This window comes from Diabrotica virgifera, chromosome 5, assembly GCF_917563875.1.
Source record: "Diabrotica virgifera virgifera chromosome 5, PGI_DIABVI_V3a".
Classification (NCBI taxonomy): domain Eukaryota; kingdom Metazoa; phylum Arthropoda; class Insecta; order Coleoptera; family Chrysomelidae; genus Diabrotica; species Diabrotica virgifera.
The window spans coordinates 88943715-88971029 of record NC_065447.1 but is presented as its reverse complement, the minus strand read 5'-3'; the positions used below and the strand labels follow the sequence as shown (position 1 = coordinate 88971029).

Sequence of the window (27315 nt, the reverse complement as noted above, 5' to 3'; positions counted from 1 at the left end):
AACCAGGTGCTCCGGGAGTCGGTTCTGGTGGCATATTCGTGTTTAGCGACCTCAAAAAACCCTCCAGTAATTCATTTGCATCAATTAAATGCCGAAAACCATCGAAACTGTAGAAGATGACGTCCCTTGCAGTGGACCTGGCCACCACGTGCTCCGGAGGTCAATTCTGATGGCATATTCGTGTTAAGCGATCCCAAAAACCCATGAGTAATCTGTTTATATCAATTTAATGACGAAAACCATCGAAACTCTAGAAGATGACGTCCGTTGAAGGTCAAGGTCAAAGTAAAGGTCGCCATTGGATAGCCAGAAACAAATCCTAGACTACTAGTACTTTTATTTAATCCAAATTTCTACATGTTGCCAGATAACCAGTAACTCAGGGAATTGGAATACCCAGTGAATCTTATAATTTTCCGAGTTTGTGCCTCTATATCTTGAAAATCCTTCATGCGATTGAGTTGTGCCCATGATAACTTTTTATCAGCATGCTTCAAAGAGTATTTTCCCAAAGTATGAACAAAATCCACTGGGACCTAATTTCCATAAGGTTTGTGCGGGGTACAAATAAATTCAATAAATTGACAGTTTATATGTTTAAAAAGGGTGATAAAACGGTAGGCGAAAACTACCCTACCCGAAAACTACAGACGAATAAATCTGCTTAGTACCGCTCTGAAATTGACCACACAAGTCATAACCACAAAAATCACCAACGATATGGACAATCCTGTAACGATGCAGTTTTTGTCGTCAGGCAAGTCATGTAAAAATCACTAGAATACAACGTCCCGGCTTACTAGAGCTGAATGACGTAATTCACCTGTTATATAAACGAAACATACCGTCAGATATTATCAAGACTATCGAAAACATATTATACAGCCGGAATAATATACAGGCCAGAATTAACAGCAAACTAACAGAGCCGATACCAGTGGAAAGAGGCAGACGTGAAGATGACCTTCAGAGACTTTTATATCAATTTAATATAACAGCAAGAAAGTTTAACATTCAACATGATAATGTCACCAAATAAAATAAAAAGTATGGTAATCTCTAAAGATCCAATAAGGTGCAAGCTGAAAGCGGACAGTAAAATAATTCAGCAAGAAAGAAGTAGCAGCTACCTGGGAGTGCTAATGCACAGTTATGGAAAAACAGAAGCGGAAGTTGCCCAACAAATAAGCAAAGCCAACAGAATAGCAGGATGTCTTAAACAGAATATCTGGCGCAACATACATCTACGGACAGAAACAAAGGCCAAGATCTATAGGACAGTAGTTAGGCCAATTATTATGACTTACACTGCGGAAACAAGACCTGACACCACAAGGACAAAAATACTGATGGAAACGTGTGAAATGAAAATAGTCCGAGATATCACAGGAAAATCATTATGGGATAGACAACGTAGCACAGACCTCAGGCAAAGCTGTAATGTAGAGAATATAAATTACTGGCCACTGAAAAGAAAAAAAGAATGGTATAGCCATATTAGCAGAATGGGAGAAGGAAGACTGGTAAAGATATCACGAGAAAGATCACCAACCACCCCAAGGAGTATAGGAAGGCCAATGAAAAGATGGAGTGACAACCTGGATATCTGATAAGGAGGCATCCGAAGATGGAACAGGCGCGAGCCTATTAAGGAAGCAGGAAGAAGAAGACATTTTTTAAAGTCAAATAAATGATGCTGATACTTACTTTATATATTCTTCTTCCTTGTATCCCTAGTGGATCTTGATCTACTGCTATAATTTTCCTATTTTGTAATATGGCTTTGTACTCTGGCCTTATAGTCCTTAAATCTACTGACATTAGAAGCGGAGCTGCCAAGATGGCCCAGATGGCCATCTGAGTCTTGCTCTGTTCATAACTAAGCCCGAAATTACCGATGATGAGCTGAAACAAAAAAAATGTAATGTAGAAAATTAAAAGAGTCATAACATGTATATTGTGAAAAGATAGAATTTTTTTACTTTAAACACAAGTATAAAATAATGTGCAAAGAACATACGAAGAGAAATATTCATATCACCTCTACCTGCCCCTGTATGTATTACAAGTATTTCGGAATTATTCAAGAGACTTCATATAGGTACTACAGCGGACATATATCAACCTTAACCAACAAGAGTTTGGTATAGGTTTTCTAAGTTCTAGGTGCTTCTTGATATGTTCGGAATGACGATTCACGTACAGATCTTTAAGTCTGTTCCAAATTAAATTAAGAAAGTCGCCAGATGACGTGAAGAGTAGTTGATGACGTAAGTAGTTAGTGAGAAGCAGAATCAGTGATGTACTGTAGGTACAGCCACAACAAAGAAGTGGGCATTTCACAAGACAATTTTAGGAAAATTAGGTTAGGCTGTGGTCTCCAATAAATGCGGTCTCTATTGGATGTCGAACGCAGTGTCTACCTGCTATGAGTGACTTCAAATGTTGGAAGTAGCGTCTTAGTTATTTTCAAGCATTGCAACTTACGGCTGGTACAGGTTTTAACCCAGCGAAATGAGTAAAACAAGTAGGAAGTAAAAAATAACAAGACGAGTTGAAATATCGCACTTAACTGATAACGAAAACGATCGTAATGTTGCCGGCGCGGCGATCGACAAACGCTGTACCCAATCTACAGCATGTACAGTGGAACCTCGATAACTCGGATTAATCGGGACCGCGGCCGATCCGGGTTATCGAAAATCCGGGTTAGCCAGCCAATATGGTAAAAATTAGTAAAATACATACAAATAATAAACAAATACACATTATAATTGCAAAAACATGAAATACACATGCACAGTACATCTAAATTACGTACAGTTGTATACAGTATTGTGTGTTTCTTGGTAAAAAATTCAGTCAAAGTGAAAAAATGTTTGTTTTGTCTGATGAAAGTCGGTCCGGCTTAGCCGGACTTCCGGGTTATCGGGGGCCGACTTATCGGGGTTCCGCTGTATTGGTGACGATAGCTGACCCTGGACGCGACCTCCGGTGTTTATTGATAATCATGGCCTGTTTTGTATTAACTACGTGAAGCTGCCGGTGACTGACAAAGGCTCTATGCAACGTTTGACTTGACGCTGTACGTAACCTACGGAGTTTACTGGAGACCACAGCCTTAAAGAAAAAATGCTGAGTAATCATGCAGATTATAGGTATATTCTTATTGTTTAAAATAAAAATAAAAAAATATGATAAAACTAAATATAGGTATTATAAAAAAATCAACTAAAAAGCAAAAAATAAAAAAAATTGAAAAAATCTAACACATTCGTTAAAGAAAAGCGTGGCGCGTCTTCATCGAATAAACGGTTTTCGCACTTTATTGTTTATTAATGAAGTATAACGTAAACAATTAATGTAAAAAGTGCAATTATGTATAGTTCATATAATTAGCTACAATCTGTAAAAGTTTCAAGTTTTTTCATTATAAAAAAACAAGAGAATTTAAGTATTTTCCGGTAAAATCGTTTTTTATTTAAACAATTAATAAACAAAAAAAAAATTATTTACTATTCGTGTATTGTTCCCGCGAATGCATATGTCTGCAATTTTTTAGTCATTTGCATTGAAGAAACGGCAGTCAAATTAACGTCCAAAGATTTGACTCAAACGATTGAACTAAAGAAAAGCGTTTAAAAAACCTAAAATCTTTTATTACAACAATAGGTATCTTTTTCTCATAGCCATCTTTCAGTGCGTCACAGTTTTTCGATTTCTTTCTAACGCATTAAATTGTATGTGACAGAAAAAAGGCACGTCTGTGATTACAGACATTTATAACATTTATTCTAGTTGTCAATAGATGGCGCTCTAATCGAAAAAAAAATATTTACAAATTATATAATATATCTACGAATATCATCTGTGCAATTTATAAGACGATACAAATCAAAGAAAATACCATTTTATAAATGCAATAAACACAATTGATTTGTTTCTATGCCAAATTGCAAATAAAATGTGACAACTGTCAGATTTAACTAAAATGTCATGTTAGAATAAATGTTATAAATGTATATTATCACGGACTTATTCTTTTTCCCATGATCATCTTTCAGTGCGTCACAGTTTTTCGATTTCTTTCTAACGCATTAAATTGTATGTGACAGAAATAAAGACACGTCCGTGATTACAGACATTTGCAACATTTATTCTAGTTATTCTAGTTGTCGATAGATGGCGCCATAATAAAAAAATATTTTTTTTTTAAATTAGATAATAATATTACAAATATAATCTGTATAATTTATAAGACTATACAAATCAAAGAAAATACCATTTTATAAATGCAAGAAACACATTTGATTTGTTTTTATTCCAAATTGAAAATAAAATGTGACAACTGTCAGATTTAACTAAAATGTCATGTTAGAATAAATGTCATAAATGTGTATTATCACGGACTTACCCTTTTTCTTATCATTTGTTACGCACTGAAAAATGCTCATGAAAAGGACAATACCTTTAATTCTATCATTTGTGACGCACTGAAAAATGCTCATGAAAAGAAGACGCTCAAAATAATTCAAAGAAACACATTTTAATACTCGGGAAATTTGAGTGAACAATTTCGAGAAAATGTTGACACACTCAGAAAATATTGGCATTATACACTTTTTTTATATAAAAATATGCAGATGCATGCAATTTCTTGTAAAAATATTATATGAAATTTATGCAAAATATGCCAGATATGCCTGTGTCTACTTATTTATTTATTTATTTATAAAAATCCAAACAGGTCCTAAAACCTTTTTACATGGACAGTTATAATCATAAACTTTATATAACAAATATAACTAATATATACAGTCATTAGCACAACTATTGATAGGCAGATATAGAAGACTTTAACACAAAAACAGCTAGACTAATGATATCTATTATCCATCTACTAGTTTAAAGTGCTCTTGCACTATATGTCTATAGCAACCAACTGACATTGTAAAATCAATATTTTTTACTAAATTTATATTGTTCGCTAGTTTCAACATGGCCTCTAGAGGAGAGCAAACAGATGTTCTTATTTTTCCAAACAACAACTGATATCTCGTTGCTTTTCGAGGAACATTAAATGGTATCCGCATTCGTAAATCAATTGTACCTGAAATATTATTAATTATTTTATATAAAATCATTGCCATTACAAATTTGCGCCTACTAGTCAAAGACAAAACTTCAAATTCTTCCCTTAGCATGGTTGATCTTATGGTTCCATAATCAGGCCATCGATGATGTTTTTTGAAATACAAATAACGAAGAAACTTATTCTGAACTTTTTCTAGTGCCTCTAAATGTACTTGAGGTTGTTGTCCCCAAATAATGGAACCAAATTCTAATATTGGTCTAACTAAAGTATTATATAATATTTTTATACCCTTAATACTAGTAAAATCGCAAGTTTGTCGACATATAAAACCCAGCATACGGTTCGCTCGTTTTGCAGCTTTACCAATATGTGTAGCAAATGACAGTTGATTATTATAAATCAAACCCAAATCCTTGACCTCACTGGTCCTTTTTAAAACATTCAGTCCTATTAAATAATCAAATACTATTGGTTCTCTTTTACGGGTAATAGACATAACGTAGCACTTATTTATATTGAATTTGATCTTATTATTGTCACCCCATAATAAAATGTTCTCAATATCCCTTTGAATCATTACGCAATCCCTAACAGTTTGAATTATTTTGAATAACTTAAAATCATCTGCAAATAATAAGTAATCTGAATACTGGATGACGTTTGCTAAATCATTTATAAACATTAAGAACAAAAGTGGTCCAAGATTAGACCCTTGTGGTACTCCCGAGTTAGCCTTAAATTTACCAGAAGTATTTCCATTGTGTTTTACAACAAAACTCCTATTCTGCAAATAACTTTTAAATAACTTTATTAGATTATCAGATAAGCCAAAATTACATAACTTTCTTAAAAGAACATCGTGTTTTACTTTATCAAAGGCTTTTTCGAAATCCGTATACACTACATCCAATTGCAATTGTTTTTCTAACGCATTGTTTGCAGACTCGGTGAATGAAATAAAACTTGTGTTTATCGAGCGACCCGACATAAAACCATGTTGATGATCATTAATACTATTTTTGACGTGATTATATACATGAGCATGCAATATTTGTTCGAAAATTTTTGATGGAGCACACATAATAGCGACTCCTCTATAATTTTCAATATCTCTTTTGTTACCTGCCTTAAATATTGGAGTAATTGAAGATAGTTTCCATTTTTCTGGAAATTTTGAATAAGTTATTATTAGATTAAAAATATGTAATAATGGTAACTTTAACCACTCTTGGCATGCCTTTAAAATATACGGGGGGATGCCATCTATACCGGCAGCTTTCTTTGGTTTCAGCTTTTTGACTGCATTATCATAATCTACGCTTGTTATTGATGGTAAATTCAAAACATTGTTATTACTAACAATATTTGTAAAATTAGTGTTATAGCTAGAAATGTCGGTAGAATAAACAGATTCAAAATATTTCGCAAACTCATTAGCAGTATCACTCTGATTTATTTCTTTACCCCCAAAATAAAATATTTCTGTTTGATTAGACTTAGAATTCTTATTATTAATGAAATTCCAGAAATTGTTAAACTCATTTTCTATATTTTCCTCAATTTGCCGTATATATTTCCTGTGCTCTATGTTAATTAATGATTTCAGTTTTTTTCTGGTCTCTATAAATTGATTGTTAAAATAAATTGAAACATGTCTTAACTTTCTAAAATTATTTTTTTGTTTGAGCAACTTTTTGATATCAGGCGTAAACCATTTCGGAAAATTAGAATAATTCTTGTAAATATTATATTGTGGTACAGATCCTTCAAATATATTAAGTACTTTTGAGTAAAAGATATCTAGAGCTTTATCTACCTCTATTTCCTCTGTTACAGCTTCCCACGTCATATTTCTCATCAAATCACACATCAAATCAAAATTTGCTTTTTTAAAATTAAATCTATTACCAACTAACTTATCTGTTTGTCTAAAACTTGATACTGTAAATGAAAGTTGAATTTCCAGAGATGGATGTAATCTATCTTCCTTTACTAACGGTAACTGCTCTTGACATATCTTACAACTATTTATATTATCTGCAGATGCTACTACTTGATCTAAAGTTTTGCCCTGCCAGTTTTTTACATTGTTATAAAGCAAAAATGAATTAAAATTTAAAAACTCAATCATACTTTTAAACTTAGCACTTCCATTAGTAAAATCTAGATTTTCGGTTCCTTTAATTTCTGCAATATTGAAGTCGCCAAAAATAAACGTGTTATTAATATCAGTAATATGTGTTTGTAACAATTCGAAGCAATTCGCATAGTCATGTAATTTACAATCTGGTGGAATATACACTCCAATTAATTTTATACTTAATTTGTTATTAATTTTTAAATCCGCAACCAAAATTTCAAAAGATGAACAATGTTGTGTTACTTTTAAAATCTTATGCTCCTTTTTTATTACCATTAATACTCCTCCTCCCTTAGTTTTGCCAGAAATCTCCTGGTTTCTGTCAGATCTCAATAAGTTAAATACATTTATATCAATTAGTTCTCCATCAACCATATCCTCCCGAAGCCATGTTTCTACAGCTACTACTACATCATAATTACCTTCCAAGCAATTTTCATAGAATTCCGCAGTTTTCGTGTTAAGTCCCCTACAATTCTGAAAGTTTATGTGAATCCCTGTCATGAATTGAGTTGTCCCCTGATATCAAATCCTAATCATATTATATTTATTATTTAATATATATTTTTTTACACCTATTTTATTTCCACTATACCGTAGTAAATTCTTTTCATACATTTTTGACAAACCAAATAACTTAAAACAATAATTGAAATAATTTAAAACATCCAGTTTTTCTATAAGTAACTCATTAACAACATCAATATTTTTATCCTCTTATAAACTACAAACCAAAATCAACGAATTTAAGTTCCAAATTAATATATCTAAATTACTATCAACAAAAACTTATCAGTCACTAATATACACATTACAGAAACTTTGAGTTTTTATTTACTTATAAATATCAAATCATGATAATTGCCAAAAAATAATCAGAGAAGAATGAAATTTAATTTTATTTATCTTAGTTTTTACCTTCATTAAAAACATCATTATTTGCTGTACTGTAAGATATACAAATATTTATTTGTTGTTTATACATCAAAATATTAATTAATGAAAACATTAAAACGATTTCACTAATATCATTACAGAGTATCACGTCCATCAACTTTCAATTTTATTTCGCACATTAGCATAATATACAAACAAGATTTTTACAACTGATGCATAATGTATGAAGGAAGTAAGGAGTCCGGCGTACGACAACAATAGAGTAAACTATGTACTGTTATATATTTTCAATTTCTTTGTTGCATGACAAACATTACGGTATTTTGTGTAGAATATTTATAGGGTGATTCTACACATCAGGAAGAATATTTCCCCTACACCGCTACTTGATAGATTTAGTTTCCTCACATGCAATTTTAAAAATAATGCAAGGAACAGTCCAACCTGAATCCTAATAACAATAACATGCATAGATAGTAACTATACACAGGATCCATAGTTTCTTTTCCTTATTGGCTTTGGATTACTTGATCAATTCAGCCACGATAGATAATAAATTACTGTTTGCTTCAATATTCCAAATATAATAACATTACGTACATGTGCGCACATATAATACTTATGCACGCACATACATACATAGGTAGATACTGAAATAAATAAAAAGCAAAAAAATACAAAAACGGAGGTGGAAGCATTAAATTGATCAGCAGTTGTACTCTTCATTCATGGCCCTAACCAACTTAAATTCATTTCCAAATAATAAATGTATGTCCATAGTTGCTATCTCTAAATCAAAGTAAAATAACCCAGATGACTAGCCTCTGGGTTATTTCAGTTTGGTTATACATTCTCTGATGAAGAACTAACGAGTTTTGAAACCGTTCGGTAGGGGTGCTTGTTGCGCTCTCTAAACGAACTGAAATATCTAAATCCAGTACAAATTAAGGAGTAATAAAATCTGTCGCAAGATTTAGCTACCTACTAATTTTTTGTATCCCAAGTTATTGGCATTTTTGATTCATTCAAATAACCTTGTATACGATACAGTAACCTGTAAGAAACATGCCGGATCAAGATGGACGCAAATTACCCAAGATAGAGAGGTATGTAAGAAGGAAGAGGGGTCTGTCTATAATATTCAAAGTTGGATGTTTAGGGCTGAGTAGATAGATAGTCAATAAAGTTAGAATAGCCATGCTGGTAGCCAACAAAGTTTCTATCTAACTGCAGTATACACGATCATCTACTCCTCTTATATAAGAAGTGCTGTTATCAGAATAATAACTGATCCAAATACAGAAGCAGAAACTTGTTTTACAGATCATCATTCAACAATTCTACCTTTTATATAAAAGGTTTTCAGTTGATAAAATGTAAGAAAGAAACTTATATACCTCGTTTTAGTCCAAATCAAGTGCCTCAGCATTTAGGCCACAATTGACATTGACCCATTGTGCACCCTCCCAGGAGGTTGTCGTCCTTAGCGCATTGTCCATCCTGACATTTCCAGGAAGGTAGACAAATCATCAGGGGACATCTCGCCTATGTCGGCAGGTGTAAGGGAAGGCTCGCCGAGCGCATACTCTAGTATTGACGATAACTCCGGAGATTCACATAGGACATGCTCGACCGTCTCGTCATCTGGTTCACACTTCCTGTACAGAGGTATCCCTACTAGCTCCAGTGTGTGGAGGTGTTTGCTTAGTTGACAATGGCCAGTTAAAAAACCAACTGTCAAGCGTAGGGTTTTACTGGTCATTCTCAAGTACTTTTCTGATGCTAAGTTCTTAAGATTCCTAAGGGTAAGAACAGAACAAGTGGGTCGCGGTGAAGGTGGAGGTGGAGGTCGCGGTCGATGTCGATATCCATGTAAAACAAACACATTGTAGTGAATGGAAGAGAACAGAGCAGGTAAGTCGCGGTAGAGGTTTAGCGCGATGCCATCCAGGAGGTTTACATCGATGCTTTTGAAAATAAAGTGAGTTTGTTTTACATGTATGTCTACTGCGCGGCCTACAGGGATGCTTCCCTGTGATTGGTCCGTTCGAAGCCAAGTTGTCATTACCTGCGCTATTTGAGTTGATTCTTTTTATATAATCCCTTTTTTTTATTAAATTTATTTTTGTATTTCTAAAGTAATTAAATTCAGTAAACTTTTGAAATATGAAGGAGGATCTGATTATTTACAGCTGACATTTCATCACTATCATCACTTGACTGACACAGCATCGCAAAAGCACAGTCTTTTTGTCATTTAAATTTCATTAAACTACTTCACTTGATAGTGGTTCTAGCTCGACTGACAGCGCAGGTGACCTCCTTGCTATGTGCTCCTTGCTATGTGTACTTAACTAGTAGCATCCACCGCAACCTACACCTCTACCTCGACCTACTTGTTCTGTTCTTACCCTTAGTGTTACCTTGGCAAGTCTACATTCTAGCCCTTCTTCCCATCTTTTCACGGTTTGCGTGTGGAAGTGACATTGACAATTTCCGCGATTGTTGTAGTTGACCAGCCAAAAAGATCACCAGATCCTTAGAGTCTTAGGCCTGCTGCTTTCCTAGCTAGCTGATCAGAAATGCGGTTGACTTTATTTCTATTGTGTCCTTTAACTCGGCTCAGGATGATGTTACCATTCGAAGCTTTGACTAGTGACTCATGACACTCCATTATTAGCCCTGATGTAACACTTGGTCTGTTCAGGGTTAGTAGCGCTTATATGTGCCGATTATTATGGTTTCGCTGGAATTTTTGCCCATACCCCATTTTACACTAAGGTTCAGTGATCTGGAGTATATCCAGCATCCTGAGACTTCTACTACTTTGGAGCCCTCGGGGTATATACAATACGCATTTGCTACGTTTGACTTCCTATGTTGTCTTGTTTCCATATTGTAGGGTTTGTCGAAGACAAACGGAGGTTTAATTGAATCGCCTCCATGGCCAGCATGTAGCAGGGGTAGTGCTTCCAGCTCACCCCGCCAGAAACGACATCTCAATTGTCCCCTTCCTACATCAAGGTTTGCACACTCTGAGCGCAATCGCATCATCGTCATCAACGCCACCTCTTTGATATAAATGTCTAAAGGAGTGATGTCAATGAGCAACTCCATTGCAGCAGTTGGTGTTGTTTTCATGGCACCTGTTATATTTAGGCAAGCCATCCACTACTTATAGGTATATATCTAAATCTTTTTTTTTCATCTTTAAAGAGTTTAAGGAATCTTCAAAAGACATCTCAGTCCAGAACGCCGCCTGACTGACCTTAGTGCAGGATTCATTCTTCGTAGCCCCAGCGATAGTTCCCGAACTACTTAAAAAAACGCTCTCTCGTCGCCGAGGCTACGCCGAATGCCTACCTGCTAAACCAGACCTTCCTCTGTCATCCAGCGCTCCGAAAGCGGAATGGCCGCTGCAAGGTCGACATCGCTTCCGAAGCACTTTACCTTCATTTATCCACAGACTGTAAGCAAGGATGCCCTTCCTTTTCCCCGTTTCCCCTTTTCTTTGGTCCCATAGATGGGTTTTTTTTATTAGAGTTTCTTTACCACAGTCTGTCTCATACGATCTAACTCACCTATTCGCCTCTCATCAAAACTTATTCCCTTTACCTTCTACTTACAATATATTTCCCTCTCACCCCTATCGTTGATACAGCTGTCATTCCTCCTCTTTTTTCTTCTTGATCACTACACGGATATAGTTGTGTATACTAGTCCAACCAGATTTATTTTCAGTCATTCTCTCAATCATTTCTCGCACTGTCACAAAATTCACACCTGTCTCTCTTTCCATTCTGTTCCTTTCTATTATCCATCTGTTGCACTCTAGCATCGTATGTGTAACGGTGTCCGGGTGTCCGCAGTATAGACATTCATCAGTGTCAGACTTTCCAAACCTAGAGAGGTAGGCTCTAAAACACCCGTGTCCTGTGTGCACCTGAGTCAGGAAATAATCCAGTCGTCTGTGACCACAGTCCATCCAATATTTCAAGTTAGGTAGCAGAATCTTTGTCTACTGTGCCACATGCTCCGTGTTGTTCCATTCTTCCTGCCATCTTTCAATTTGACCTTTCTCTTTCCTGTCTTCTCTCGGCCATAGTTAGCTCAACGTCTCTTCTCTCATATAGTCCTTTTCTTTCTACTACCAACACATGCAGCGGAATACATCCAGTGATGGCCATAAGGCTGCGGCAGACACAGTCCTGTACGCGAATGCCACTCGCAGCAGACTTGTTCTATCCACTCGTGCAATGAGCCCCCTGTAGGCCTGCATCTCTACCGCCTCACTCCAAACTGGTGCCGCGTAGAGGACGATCGACTGCACATCACCGTGCAAGGCACTCCTCCTTTCAGATTTGGGTCCTCCAATGTTGGGCATCACCCTCCCCAACGCAGTCGCACTGTTTGCAGCCCTCCGCGTCACCACCCGCACGTGCTCCCCCCACTTTCCTTTCTGGTGCAAAGTCACTCCCAGGTACTTTACGTGTTTCTTGGGTATTAGACACGCCCCTGCACATTGTAGTTCCACTCTTTGCCTGTTCCTTTTCCCCTTCAGAATGATGGCTTCGGTCTTCTCTGCTGCGAGTTTCAGTCCGTGCTGTGTCATCCATTTCTTCACGACGCCGCCTGCATTCCGTACCCGGAATTTAAGATCTGGAACGTCCCGCGCCACTACCAGCACAGCGAGATCATCTGCGAACGCGAAAGGAGTCGTACCCTCTCCATATTCACAGTTCATAATCCCGTCATATGCCAGGTTCCATAGCGTCGGGTCCAAGACAGATCCCTGGGGAACACCTGCCGTCACATCGACAATCGTGCCTTTCTCCACCATAATTCTTCTCTCAGACAGATATTCCGCTACCACGTTTATCTACCATATATCTAAATCTAGTACAAATTAAGAAGTACCTAATAAAATGTTTCGCAATGTTTAGCTACTAGTTAATTGTTTCCAAGTTATTGGCATTAATTGAGTTTTTTGATTCACTCAAATAACTCAAATAACCTTGTATATGATACAATAACCTGTATCACTTACACTCTCTTGACAATTATTTTAGTGCTTTCTATTTCACTTCGTTCGGAGGTAAATCCGCACTTAATAATAGTTCAACGGTGTTACTCGAAATAATGATGGGTGGATATAAACAACGTAAGAAAAAGCGCGCACGAATTGGAGCGTTTAAGATTTTTTATTAGTTTAATTGTAGTTATTTAATAGGTATTAGGGGAAGGATGTTGAAAATAAGAGTAATTCGGTGATAGAAATCTATTAAGATAGAAATCTATCATGCAGCAATATATTGCAGATTAACGTTGCAAGAAAAAAGAGATAAAACATTGGTTTTTAATTTTTGTTTCCACATAATTTAAAAAAACATATCAAATAGTCCATGTTTCAAAAATGTTAATCAAAAATCCTCTACAATAGCCCAGTCGGGATAGCATTTGACCTTGCATTACGAGCTGCCCCAAATTTTATTTTTCTAATCTTTAGGGAGGGTCAATATTAGTATAAATTTATCTTGATTTTAAACGAGAACCGTTTTTGCTTAATATCTCCGCCATTTTCAATTTTTCGACAAAAGTGTAGAACTAAAATTTATCAAAATGCAATTTTCTATAATTTCATTTATTATAATTTTCTTCGTGCGCTCGATATTTTTCGAGTTATGAGGGGAAAATAGTGGCAGTTGGAGCATAATTATTGAATTATTGCATTATCTCGTTTATTATTAGTTTTACAACAAATATGTACCTATACAAAAATGAAGAGAATCAAATTTTGTACAATTTTGATATCGTTCATTTTTTTGATAAAATTAATATATAAGGTAGTACGTTTGCGGTAAAGGTGCGAGCGTAAGACCTGACTGATTTTATAGCAATAATTGTTTTTGTTCAATATCTCTACCATTTTCAACTTTTCGACAAAAAGTGTAAGAGAGAACCAGTGGCGGGTCTACAAGGAAAGGAATGGGAAAATTCCCCCCAACACGGTCCAAAATTAAAAAAAAAATTTTGAAATATGTAAATATATTAGCTAACATTAAACTTAAAATATCGACAGAAAAATTCAACCAATAAAAGCCTCTAGTTAATAAAATTAAGTGAATTTAATGCATATAAGTTATTATTTATGTCTTTTATATACTTAGTTTGGTTGATGTTTTATTGGAAGTTTCAAAAATTGTATAAAATATAATTCTCTTTATTTTTGTTTATGTATAATTATGTCGTAAAGTTAATAAATAAATGAGACAATTCAATAATTATGCTTCCCCTCCGTCCACTATTTTCCCCCTTAACTCGGAAAATATTGATCGCATAAAAAAATTGTGCAAAATAAATTTTAGGAAATTGCATTTCCAACAATTTTCTTTCCCACCATTTTTGTCGAAAAGTTGAAAATGGCGGAGATATTAAGCAACAACAGTTCTCATTTAAAATCAATATGGCGGCTAATGCAACCGTGGAATTCAGTCGAGATTTTAAATTTACAGTACTATTGATCTCACCTAAAGGATATAATTATAAAATTTGGGGCAGCTCGGAAACAAGATTCAATTCAATAATTATGCTCCCCCACCACTTTTTATTATTCTCCCATGTAACTTGGAAAATATCAATCGCATGAAAAAAATTGCTAAAAAGAGATTGTAGGAAATTATATTTTGAACAATTTTAGTTGAAAATGGCGTAGATTTTGAACAAAAACAACTGCTATAAAATAAATTAGGTCTTACGCTCGTGCCATTACCGCGTACGTACTACCTTAAATATTAATTTTAGCAAAAAAATGAAAGAGATCAAAATTTTGTAGAATTTAATTCTCTCTATTTTTGTATAGAAACATTTTTGTCGTAAAACTTTAATTTAAATAAACGAAATAATTCAATAACTATGCTCTAACTGTCAATATTTTCCGCCATAATTCGGAAAATATCGACCGCACGAAAAAATTGTAAGAATAGAAATTATAGAAAATCACATTTTTATCAGTGTTGGTTCGTATACTAGTTGTCGAAAAGTTGAAAATGGCGTAGATATTGAGCAAAAACGGTTCTAGTATAAAATCAAGATGGCGGCTAACGCAACGGCGCAATTCAGTCGAGATTTTAAATTTACATTGGCCCTCCCTAAAGATTGGAAAAATAAAATTTGGGGCAGCTCCTCATGCAAGGTTAGGCCTGTTATTCGTCTAACCCGACTGGACTACAAATACTTGACGTTTATCAGAATTTTATAATTTATTATTTACGTAGATTTTTTAATAATTTATTTATTTATTCAATTAATTATTGCCAATGCGCTAATTAAATAAGCCAGTCATATAGTATGCGAGAATATAAAGCACTAAAATCGCCTAAACTAGCTTTTTTAAAGTAAGACGGATCATTATGAACTCTTTTGCATTCGATTCTGGAGAGCTTCAGGTAAAAAGTTGACTTATTGGTATGAGGGACAAATGAAAATTGCATTTTTGTAGGCGGAAAATGCATTTTCCAAAGTGTTCAAAAAATAAAAATTCACAACTCGGAAACTAATCATGGAAATAAGTTCAATTTTCATACTCGGGATCCCGGTATTCCTGTATTCACGTCGTCTCCTGGAGTTATATGGAAATTTATTATGAAAATCATTGAAATTTGATATCTCGAGGTTTTTGAGGTCGCTGAACACGAATATTGATGCGGCGATGCTGTACGAGATACCTGGTGTCCGGTATGTACAGTTGAGTCCGGGAATCTTTACCCGTGCGTCATCATTTAAAGCATACGAAATAAGTTGATGCTAAGTCGGGAATTGAAATTTACTAAACGCAACAGCAAGTGACAGTAAGTGACTTACTGTTGCGTTTAGTAAATTTCAATTTCCGACTTATCATCGACTTATTTCGTATGCTTTAAACGATGACGCACGGGTAAAGATTCGCGGACTCAACTGTACGTCATCTCCTGGAATTTTATGAAAATTCGTTATGAAAATAGTTGAAATTTATTAAGTCGGGATTTTGACGTCGCTGAACACGAATATCGGGTCGGCGAAACTGTAAGAGGAACCTAGTGTCCAGCATGTACGTCATCTTCTGGCGTTTTATGGACATTTATTATGAAAATCGTTGAAATTTGTTATTCCGAGGTCGCTGAAAACGAATATTCCTTCGATAATGCTGTACGAGGTAACTTGTGCCCTGTACCTACGCAGTCTTCGGAATTTTATGAAAATTCGTAGTAATATTTGTTGAAACTTGTTATTCCGGGGTCTTTAAGTCAGCAATGCGGATGATTTGATTTGTCCATCATGCCAATAGGTCAACAAAAAAGTTAGAGGTGTCATGCTTTATTTCCTCGTCTATAGTGCGACAGAGACGCACCGTATAGCGCAGCCGCTTAAGAGTTGAGGGGCCGCGCATAATTACCAATTAAATAACAACGGTCTGCATTAAAATAAGTACAATTACTCGTAATAATCTTGAAATTGAATGTTTTAACTTCAATTTAAGCACTTTGCAACCTCAAAGATAATAAAAAAAGACAAACGATAATAGAAAAAGGAAAAAGTTTTCAATGCAATAGCACATAAAATAACACCAAAAATATTACTCTACATCCCACCATATTGAAAACAATGAGAACCTTCTCTAGTTACACCTCCGAGGCTTCTAAAATTTGCAAGCCATAACGGATGCTGAGACTAAAGAAGATGATGGAATTTTACAATTTATAATTCACGTCCCATCTGCTCAGCGTGGTAAAGTTCCAACGACAATGGTTCCCTTAGTACTCCAATCAGAGTAAACATGTAAATCAAAAATGAATAACCATTTTCAATTTCGTTGCAACACGAAACTACAGCTGCACTATATTCTAGTTCAATCAGAGAGTGCAGCAAGCACCTCTACCGGTTTCGAAACTTATTAATTTCTTATCAGGAGGCACATTGCTGCACTCTCTGATTGAACTAGAATAGTTCGTAGTTTGTAGTTTGTAGTTTCGTGTTTCAACGAAATTGAAAATGGTTATTCATTTTTGAATCAAATATAATAATTTACACAATGAGTGTTCCAGCCTCGAAAATGCGTATTTTCGCATTTTACAGATTTTAAATCAAAGACTATCAACTTTTGAGAAAAATGAAAAGCTACCTTTTTTTTTAAATAATCCAAAAAACCCAAACAAATATTTTCCGGAGGTGAAATAAAAAGGTGATCTTTCGAATTTCTTTTAAAAATTGTTTAAAATTTCTGCCCAAAAATTTCGCCCCGCCCTCTTCCGACTTGTTTAAAGGGGATATTTTTGAAACGGAATCCGCAAAGAAACCAAATAAAAAATAATTTTTTCATACGGGAGCAGCATCAGAACATGGACCAAATATGACTACTTCTAGCTGCATTAGTTCTTGAGTTAGTTTAATCGATAATCATGACCTTGATGGAATAGCATTTTAAAGGACACTTGTTTTAACATAGAACTTGAAACGTGAAACAATTAAAAATTTAGAGGAAGTCTGAAATTTTTATTACTCATAAAACCTGTTAAGAAATTATGGAATTATCAAGTGGAAATAAAAATCTGAAGTGAATAGAGTAAGTAATTTCTTCTATTGTTCGTGTATTAATATGTCAACTTTTCATCTTCTTTATCGATCCATTAACAATGTAGAGAAATGTGTACCTGGTAACATGGTAAAACATATGTTGTTAGTGTTGGAAAATCCACACCAGTTTCGGATACTGTGTAACCATGAATATTGTTTTCTACCAAGTCTGCTTTTACCCTTTATTTTATCTTGAAGTATGTACTTTGGAATGGAATAACGTAAACCTCTCAATAAGTAGCTCAAATAATATGATTTTTTTTTATTTTACAGTGTTCAAAAGCTATGTCTGTGCCTGTCCTCAATTTTTTTTTCGTTGGTAATATACTTATGTATGAAATTCTTAGTAAACTGCAGAGACAGTTTCTCGAATTCTTCAATTCTGTTTAATGTTTTAATTTTTAGTAACCAAGTTTTCATACAACAGTACCTACGGGCCAGACATGATATGTAACAACTTGTAACCATAAGTCAGAAGATACGCATTAGTGTACTTAGTTTGGCAAATTTGTTTTGCCTATACCGATCCAAATTGATCTTCACTAACTTATTGTCACAGTCCCATTTAGTAGTGTACAGGATTTATATTAGTATCCAAAAAATAAGAGTAATCCATATCGATTTAATTTTTGAAGTCTCAAACAAATATTATTTACATGTACTGTTTACATTACGTAAATGGGTGACATTGCTTCTGCAATGTAGGCCACTCGTTTTGAAAACAACGGAGTCAGCAATTATGATACTATTAGTATTTTCATGGTCATATTCAGGTGTAGTCAATCATAACAAAACAATTACGATTTATTTATAGATACGGAGAAAGTAAAGAGGAGATTATTCATTATTCAGACATCGACGTGGTTGGATCAGATACGTTGTCCACCAACTAGTTACTGTCGTACATAGTGAGTTAAATAAATATATTCTGGTAAATAGTGTTATAATACAACAATGGAGACCATGGACAGGAAAGAGAGCAATATGAGATGGGGAGACGACATTAAAAAGATAGGAGTAACGCACTGGAAACAGAAAGCACTAAACAGAAGCGAATGGAGGAAACTGGGGGAAGCCTATGTTCAGAATTGGACGAATTAAAGGGCAAAAGAAGAAGAAGAAGAAGTGTTTTAACAAATCAACCCCATCATCGGGGGTAATAACAACCCCGTACCACCATAGTAGTTAGCAGCTAGAATATTTTGGTCACCTAATGAGAGGACATAAATACGCATTACTTCAAAATATAATGCAAGAAAAAATATAAGGAACATGGAATCCAGGCCGTAGAGGAATGTCATGGTTGCGGCATTTGAGAGAGTGGTTTGGCTGCACCACTAATGAACTCTTTAGCTTAGGAGTAGCACAAGAAGAAGAAAAGATACTTAAAGTTAACAGAATAAGTAGAATGAAACAAAAAGACCTAATATAAGTACAAAATAGGAAGAATATCACATACACGAAGAAAGTAGTAGATCTAGACACCCTTGAAATAAAACTGAAACTTTTTTTTAACTATAAGACCAAAGAGATTTGACACGTTTAATAATGTGAAAGACATTTTACACTTGGTAAAGGAGAGGAATACGTATAATTGGAGAGGAATGTGTGTAGCTAATATTCAGGAGCCATTTTACAGGATATAATTGGATAAAGAAAATGCGGCCATTTTAATGAAAACTTCTGTAAGAATTATTCGATACGCAGACGATACTGATGTTCTCCGATAACCTAGAACTCGAAAGTAAGATCCTTTTGCAAATATTTTCCAATAGATTTAGTTTCAAATTATGGCTTAAAAATAGCTCCCGAATAAGCAGGATATCTTAAGGGAAAGGAAGACGAAAATAAATTGTAATTCAACTAATAACAAAGTCCAGCGAAGTTATCTTAAAGAATATATCGCACCCTCAGTAATATAGAGGCACAATTTAAAAAAGCAGATTGTTGGGAAATCGTGTTTAAAGATTCTGGTTTCCAATATTAGAGCCATTTTAAAACCTTTTTTTAAACTTGGCTTGGTTGGTGTCACGGACTCCGCATATTTTGTAATCCATTTTAACAATAGTTCTAGACTAACTAGGTACTTGAAATTTTCAGGATAGCTAAGAGCTGATTAACAATGCAATATTTAACTGCTATTGTATGGATAAATGGATTTTTTTAAATTTCAAACTGTTTTAAAAATGTGATTTTTTATGACATTTTATATTAACTATGACATTTGAATTCCATTTTAACGTAAGTCAAAACATCGAGGGCCGATAGCTCTATGGTAGAGCGGTAGATCGGAGATCTAGTGGTCCTGAGTTCAAATCCTACCTCTCGCTTACCTTTTTTAAATTTTTTTAATACATAATTAAAACTTAATATACTTAAAATTCATATTTTATAAGTTAATTATTATATTATGCCATTGTAAACAACCGTGGTATTATAAAAAGTACTTACACTATCTTATTTCGAGTAACTGTGTTTAGCGTGTGTTTGCAATAAAGTTAAGAGCACTTAGGATGTTAATAAAAATCTGATATATCCCATAATTGGTTGATAAACCATTACCTGCTATTGTATGGATAAATGATTTTTTTTTTAAATTTCAAACTATTTTAAAAATGTGACTAATGCTATGACATTTAAATTCCATTTTAACGTAACATAATGCATCGAGACCTGATAGCTCAGTGGTAGAACGTTAGGCCGGAGATCGAGAGGTCCTGGGTTCGAGACCCGCCTATCTTTTTTTAATTTTTTTAATACATAATTAAAAGTTAATATACTTAAAATTCATACTTTATAAGATAATTATTATATATGCCATTTTAAATAACCGTGGTATTATAAAAAGTACTTTTTTATACTAGTGTAATTTTTGGAATTATTATCTGGACCTCGGAGTTTAAACTACACTATATATTATTTCAAGTAACTGTGTTTAGCGTGTGTTTGCAACAAAGTTAAGAGCACTTAGGATGTTGATAAAAATCTGATATATCTCGTAATTGGTTGAAAGACCATATATTACAACGACAGAAACCGCAGCCGGCTGCGCTAATAAAATAATGCAGTAACTATAGCTGCGAGATATCGCCGCACCACACCAGTCACCACACCAATGCAATGTGTTGGTTCTCACTCACTCACACTCGCTGATCATCCCAACCCCCTAGGAACATGTGTGTACCGCTGCTAGTCAGCGGGACCCACATGTCCGAAGATCAAACCGGTCACGCTCCAAAAGAGCAAATCATTTTGGATCTGTACCTATCTGACCCCCAGGTTTTTTCCTCCACCCCTCCCCTACGTGTGACATACGCGGGGAGGTTTATGATCTTTACGTCGGGTGATTTGGGAAAAAGAAACACCCTCCGTTTTAGCGTGGTTGTGGTTAGGCCACCTCACTGTAGGGGTAGCTTTATAGCTTTTCTCCCTATTGTGTTGGTTCTTGTTATTTCGCCGTGGCTTTATACAAAAGATGGCGCTACTAGTTTACTCGGTTGATGTTTACTTTTAATAGACGGCGTTACTTTATATTATGTCCTATTAAGTTCATATTTTATTTGTGATAGCTATTGAATATTAAAACCTTTTTATATACCTGGCTTGGTTGGTGTCACGGACTCCGCAAATTTTATAATCCATTTTAAAAATAGTTCTAGGCTACCTAGACACCTGAAATGTTCAGGATAGCTTAGAACTAGCTAACAATACAATAGTTTACTGCTATTATACAGGGTGATTAATAATTAGTGGGGTGAAGCTCCGTCATGGGCGCCCGCAGGATTTTTTTTCAGGGGGGGCAAAATAAAAAACTGTTGTATGTAATACTTATATTTTTAAAACGTTAAGAAAACAAAATATTGCAACTTCTTTTAGGAACAAAAAACAAAACCACGAAAGCAACTCTTAAAAAATACAAAACAAAATATTATAATAAATGTTATTAATGCTAAAAGGTAATAAAAGTAATACCTAAAAGTAATACAAAATAGCATGCAATTTTATTCTTAACTAAAAACCAGTCTTCTGTTATTTTGACAAAATTCGTCTAGTATTTTAGTGGAAAAATTGGAAATATTTAATAGACGATTTCGATGGATACTCAACAATGCTAGCCCAACAAGTCTATCTTGTCCCATTGTAGCTCTTATCCACGTTTTAATCCTGCGTAAGGTGCTAAAACTCCGTTCAATTGTGCAGGTAGTACACGGCAAAGTAAGTAGAAGAATGCAGCTATCTTTGATAGCAGGAAAAAATTTACAGTGCTGAATAAGATCTTCAATGGTTATGTTCTCAGCTATTTGAGATTGAGATAAATACTCTCTCCAAATATTTAATTCGCTTTCCAAATTCTCAATGTTGTATAGATTTCCTACCTTAATTGCGAAAGATTTAACATCTAAAGATTTTATATTTTTTGGTAAAATATTAAACAAAGAGAAGGCGACTTCATGTTCTTTAGAAAATCTTGTTTTTAAGGCAAGAATCAGATGATCTAAATATGGTATAAATATAGATTTTCTAAAATAATCTTCTGCTGAATCAGATTCATAGTTAGATCTATGAATTTGTTGACCGCAAATTCGTGGTTTTCCCACTTCTATGTTGAGGGTCTCACAGATAGATAATGCATAGGAAAAAATGTCTGCAAAATTTGAATCAACCTCTGAGCGCTGTTTTTCACAAGTCCTGGTAATTAAATTTATGTGGAGATGAACATCTACAAAATTAATTGAAATACCTTGTAGCGTATTTGCAATGGGCTCTAAAATATTTGAATATTTACTTGCCACAACTAGACAAATAACAAACGTAAAGGAATTTAAGGCAGCCCATAACTGAGCTGCTCTTTTTGTAGTAGAAGAGTTCATTAAAATTTGCCCAGTTTTTATATCAAAAAGTGTTTTAAATATTATTTTAAAATTTTCAGCAAAAATTCGCAAAGATTTATATTTAGCTGACCAACGAGTTTCACAAAACAAAGGTATATTGGGAATTAGGTTTCTTCTTAGAGTACTCTCTCTAAAAAATACTATTACGTCTTTAACAGTACCTATGGTATTTCGAATTTCAACTATTTTACTAATGTCGTTTATGACTAAATTTAACCTATGGGAGGCACAATGAAAATAGAATGCTTTTTTATACTTATCTTGTACTATCTTCTGAACCCCGTGAATTTCACCAGCCATTGTTGAGCATCCATCATAGCCCTGCCCTACAAGTTTGTCCATGTTTAAACCTTATGTTTCCAAAAACTCCAAAATAGAATAAGCTATGCTATCAGCGTTTAGTTTATCTAATTTCACAAAACCAAGAAACTCTTCTTTCACCGTAAAATTTTCATTTTCTTTGTATACATACCGTATACCAACAGATAACTGTTCATGTCCCGAAATGTCCGCAGTCTCATCAGCCATAACACTAAAATATTTGGAAGAATTTGCTTCTTCGACAATATTTTTTAATATTACATGTCCTGCCAATGAAATTATTTCATTTTGGATCCTGTGAGAAGTGTATTTAGAGTTACCACCTGCGTTCAACAAGTGATTCTCTAAAGTTGTATCACCAGCGTCTATCCTGAATTTTAAGAGATCCAAAAAATTTCCAGAATTTTTGCTGCTTTCTCTTAAAGGCATATCATGAGTTCCACAAAAAACTATTGTTTTTATAATTGGAAGAATTTTTTTTTCTATTTTCCGCTACATTTATTTGCTTTCCCTCATCAATCAGAGACAATATATCTAGTTTTTTATTGGACATCACATCAATAAAATTTTTGGAACGGATAATTGAATCTTTATGCCAGGCAGAATTAGAATGGTTCTTGGCCTGCGTGTGGAAATCCCTGTATTTTATAAATGGCCTTGTTATAAATGCGCCTAAGGTACTACCGTTTGTCACAACAGGTGGGAAAACCACACAATACTTACAAAGGGCACCTTTAAGAACTTTGGAATAAACCAACCAGTCATATTGTTGAAGCCATTTGTGTACAAACGGCCGTTTATTTGGATCAACACCTTGCTTAAAATCATAGGTAGGGGACGGCGTATACGGACTTCTTAATATATCGTATTGGTATTTTTGTTTATCTTGAATCGACGAGGAATTTACAAAATTTCCAATGTCTTCTGATTGACCGTCTGGAAATATTCGGGCAATGGTTTCTTGTACATCAGGCTGATCTGCTGTCTCCGCTAAAGTATTTCTATTCGAAGAAGTGCTAGGCTCTGCTTCCTTTACTGCATGTTCATGTTCCCCTTCTTCTTCGCGTGCTATGTCACTACTTGTGCTAGGGATAGGGCTACGAGTTGAAGCCTTATTCTTTTTGGAATCGGTAACTTCCTCGAGGGCGGTTGTTTTTCTTTTAAAGAATGTTCGAATGTCCATTTTTTTCTAAAGAATAAACCAGCAAAACTATAGTCATGCAGTTTAAGGAAAATGTTAATAAATCAAATTACCTGATAAGGATTGTGTTTGTATTAAATGATAGAAACCGGAAACCGCCCGTAAGGCTAACACGATAATAATAAAATAAAATACACTGCGAATCTCAACGCAAAGAAAATAAACAACGGCTGTGAACTCTGAGCGGCTTGACGAAAACAGGTAGAATGGTGGTGCGTGGCCGGATTATCTATCACCATCACCAATCACCACCACCACCATGTGATTGTGCTTGTGCTACGACGTTGCCGGTTGCATTCAAAAGGCGCGTAGGTTCGTAGGTATTCGACGTATTATATTTAATATCTTAGACCATGGTCTAAGTTTAATATAATATTATCTCCATAATTTTGTTTTTGGTTTATATACTTGTATAATATACCTTTTATGTCAACGTAAAGGTATTAACTTTTTAGGTTTGAGTACAGAAAAATATACAAAATAGTAAAATCTCAGGGGGGGCCACGGCCCCCCCTGGCCCCTCTCTGCGGGCGCCCATGAGCTCCGTAGATCCGTTATAGTAATGTATAGCGATAAAACTTAATAACAAAAATTGTAGCGAACTTTGAGCTTCACATTACAAAATTAGTTAGAATGTTACAAGGTGTTCGATAACATAGTGACAGACCAAACTTATGTTTTTTTTAAATAGAACACCCTGTATTTTATTTTATAGTCGAAATCTTCGTAACTTTTCGATTACAAAAATATAAAGGTTTGGTATGTTATACATACCAAATGTAAAGTTCTTTTTTATAAAAGTGTAATTATTTTCAAATAACATGCTTATTATTTAAGTTATAAATGTGAAATTTGGCAGATTTGTTACTTGATAATTACACAATAAACAGCCATGATAAAAAATAATAATATAAATAAATTACATTAATTACATGTAATGGAAAAAATACTTTCAAGTTAGTCCCACATATTACAAAAAAACATAACAGAAATAAGGAACTCTTTAAGTTTCCATCCATCCAATGGCACTACAGCCCAAATCGAGCCTTGGCCTCCTTCAATAAGCTTCTCCATTCATTTCGATTTACCGCTGTTCTTTTCCATGAACGCGTTCCCAGGAAGCTCCTGGCATCCTCATCGACTTCGTCTTCCCATCTCTTTTTAGGTCTTCCAACAGGTCTTCTTTCCTGCATTCTTGCATTCAGCAATTTTCTGGGGATTCTATTCTCATGCATGCGGACCACGTGCCCTGCCCACCGTAATCTCTGCAGTTTCGTGTGTTGTGCTAGAGTTGGTTCGCTATATTGCTCGTATATTTCTCTATTGTACCTAATTCGCCAGTTGTTATTTTCACTTATTGGGCCCAGTATCCTACGTAATACTTTTCTTTCAAACACATCTAATGCATTGGCAGATTTCTGTGTCACCACCCATGTTTCACAGCCATAACTTACTATGGGCCTGATTATTGTTTTATATACCCGGAGTTTTGTTTTCCGGTGTACGTCTCGCGATTTGAATATGTGGCCCATCGCGAAATAGGCTTTATTTGCCAGCACAAGCCTTCTATTTATTTCCGGTTCTTCTTCATTACTTGCAACCAGATCCATTCCTAGGTACGTGAATCTATTCACATGTTCTATATCGTCAATAAAGTGTTGTTGCGCCGGTCTGTTTGATCTGGTTTGTATGAGTAGTTTTGTTTTATTTGTGTTTATTGCTAGCCCTACTGCTTCTGCACTCTGTTTCAACTCAACGTAGGTTTCTTCCGCTGCATTCATTGTTCTGCTCATTATGTTTATATCATCCGCGTATGCTGCTAATTGGGTAGATTTGTTTGTAAGTATGTTATTTCCGCTCACCGTCAACCGTCTAATTACATCTTCAAGAACAAGATTAAAAAGCGTTGGAGCCAGTCCGTCGCCTTGTTTCAGTCCTTGTGTTATCGTAAACGCATCAGTGATCTGTTCTTGAATACATACTTGTGCTTCTGTTTCTGTCATTGTCATTTGCACTAGTCGTATTAATTTTGATGGTATGCCAAATTCTTCCAATATATTAGGTAGAATTGTTCTATCTATTAAATCATAGGCTTGTTTAAAATCTACAAAGAGATTGTAAACGTCCATGTCATATTCCCATGCTTTGGCTAGTATTTGTTTAACTGTAAATAGTTGGTCAATGGTAGATCTATTTTGCCTAAACCCTGCTTGATATTCCCCGATGATTTTTTCCGTGAGAGGTTGAAGTCTTCGATTAAGGATGTTTGTGAATATTTTTTATCCCGAACTCTTTAAGTTTGATCCCTTATAATTATGAATGCTCTGTCACTGTTTATGAAAAATAGCGATCTATTATGAATTATACCCATTTATTTATTATATTTTCTATAATATAACGGCTCAACTAAAAACTGTTCTATATAATACAAAATGTTAAAACACAAACTCACCAGGATATTCGTCATAGAAAGACATGTTACTGATTGCTACCTTGTAGCAGTAAAAACAAGAGGTGGGCGGGAGAGTAAAAGAGAGGCACAAATATAGTTACTGAACCATTTAATGTTCTTTTTATCTCTCTGTCAGCGCTAACCGGTAGAGAATTTCATTTTGTGCCCATATCATTTAAAATCACAGTTTACACAAATTTTGAGTTAGGCCCTTATATTACTGAGGGTGCGATATGTTCCGTTAATTATGAAAAAGCCTTCTATAACGTTTAATTGCATCTACTCTGGCCTATTATAATTAAAATAGATATCCCGAAACTGGGATCTGGTCAAACCGATTCAAAATTTATAAGAGCAAAACGCAGCAATGTGAGATTAGAACTCATTTATTCCTCTCATTGTTTAATCTATGTTGTGAATACATAATGATACTGATTTTAGATTATAGGAAGGATGCATTTCAGCAGGTGTCATTAGAATGTTCTTACTCTTTGCCAATGACACAGTATTTATCTACCAAAATATTGTGAAGAAAATTCAACAACGTATTCAGATCGGCAAAACAAATATGTCCTCCTCATTAAAATATGAAAAAACAGGGATATAACAAAAATTACTAAAATCGTTAGAACATCAAATAAGAAACCATTTATGCATTTGAGATGTGTTATTGAAGAATAATTAGATAATTAGAATACCTTGGACAGC

The 27315-nt window shown here is 34.7% G+C and overlaps 1 protein-coding gene across 1 annotated transcript in view; it reads right to left on the bottom strand.

The window, feature by feature from the left end:
- The window catches only part of LOC114326855 (alpha-N-acetylgalactosaminidase), a 362570-nt gene that overhangs the window by 68089 nt on the left and 267166 nt on the right, over positions 1 to 27315 (bottom strand). Inside the window, exon 6 of the mRNA XM_028275311.2 lies at positions 1708 to 1905. Coding sequence (XP_028131112.1) covers positions 1708 to 1905 — 198 coding nt within the window. The remainder of the gene's footprint in view (positions 1 to 1707; positions 1906 to 27315) is intronic.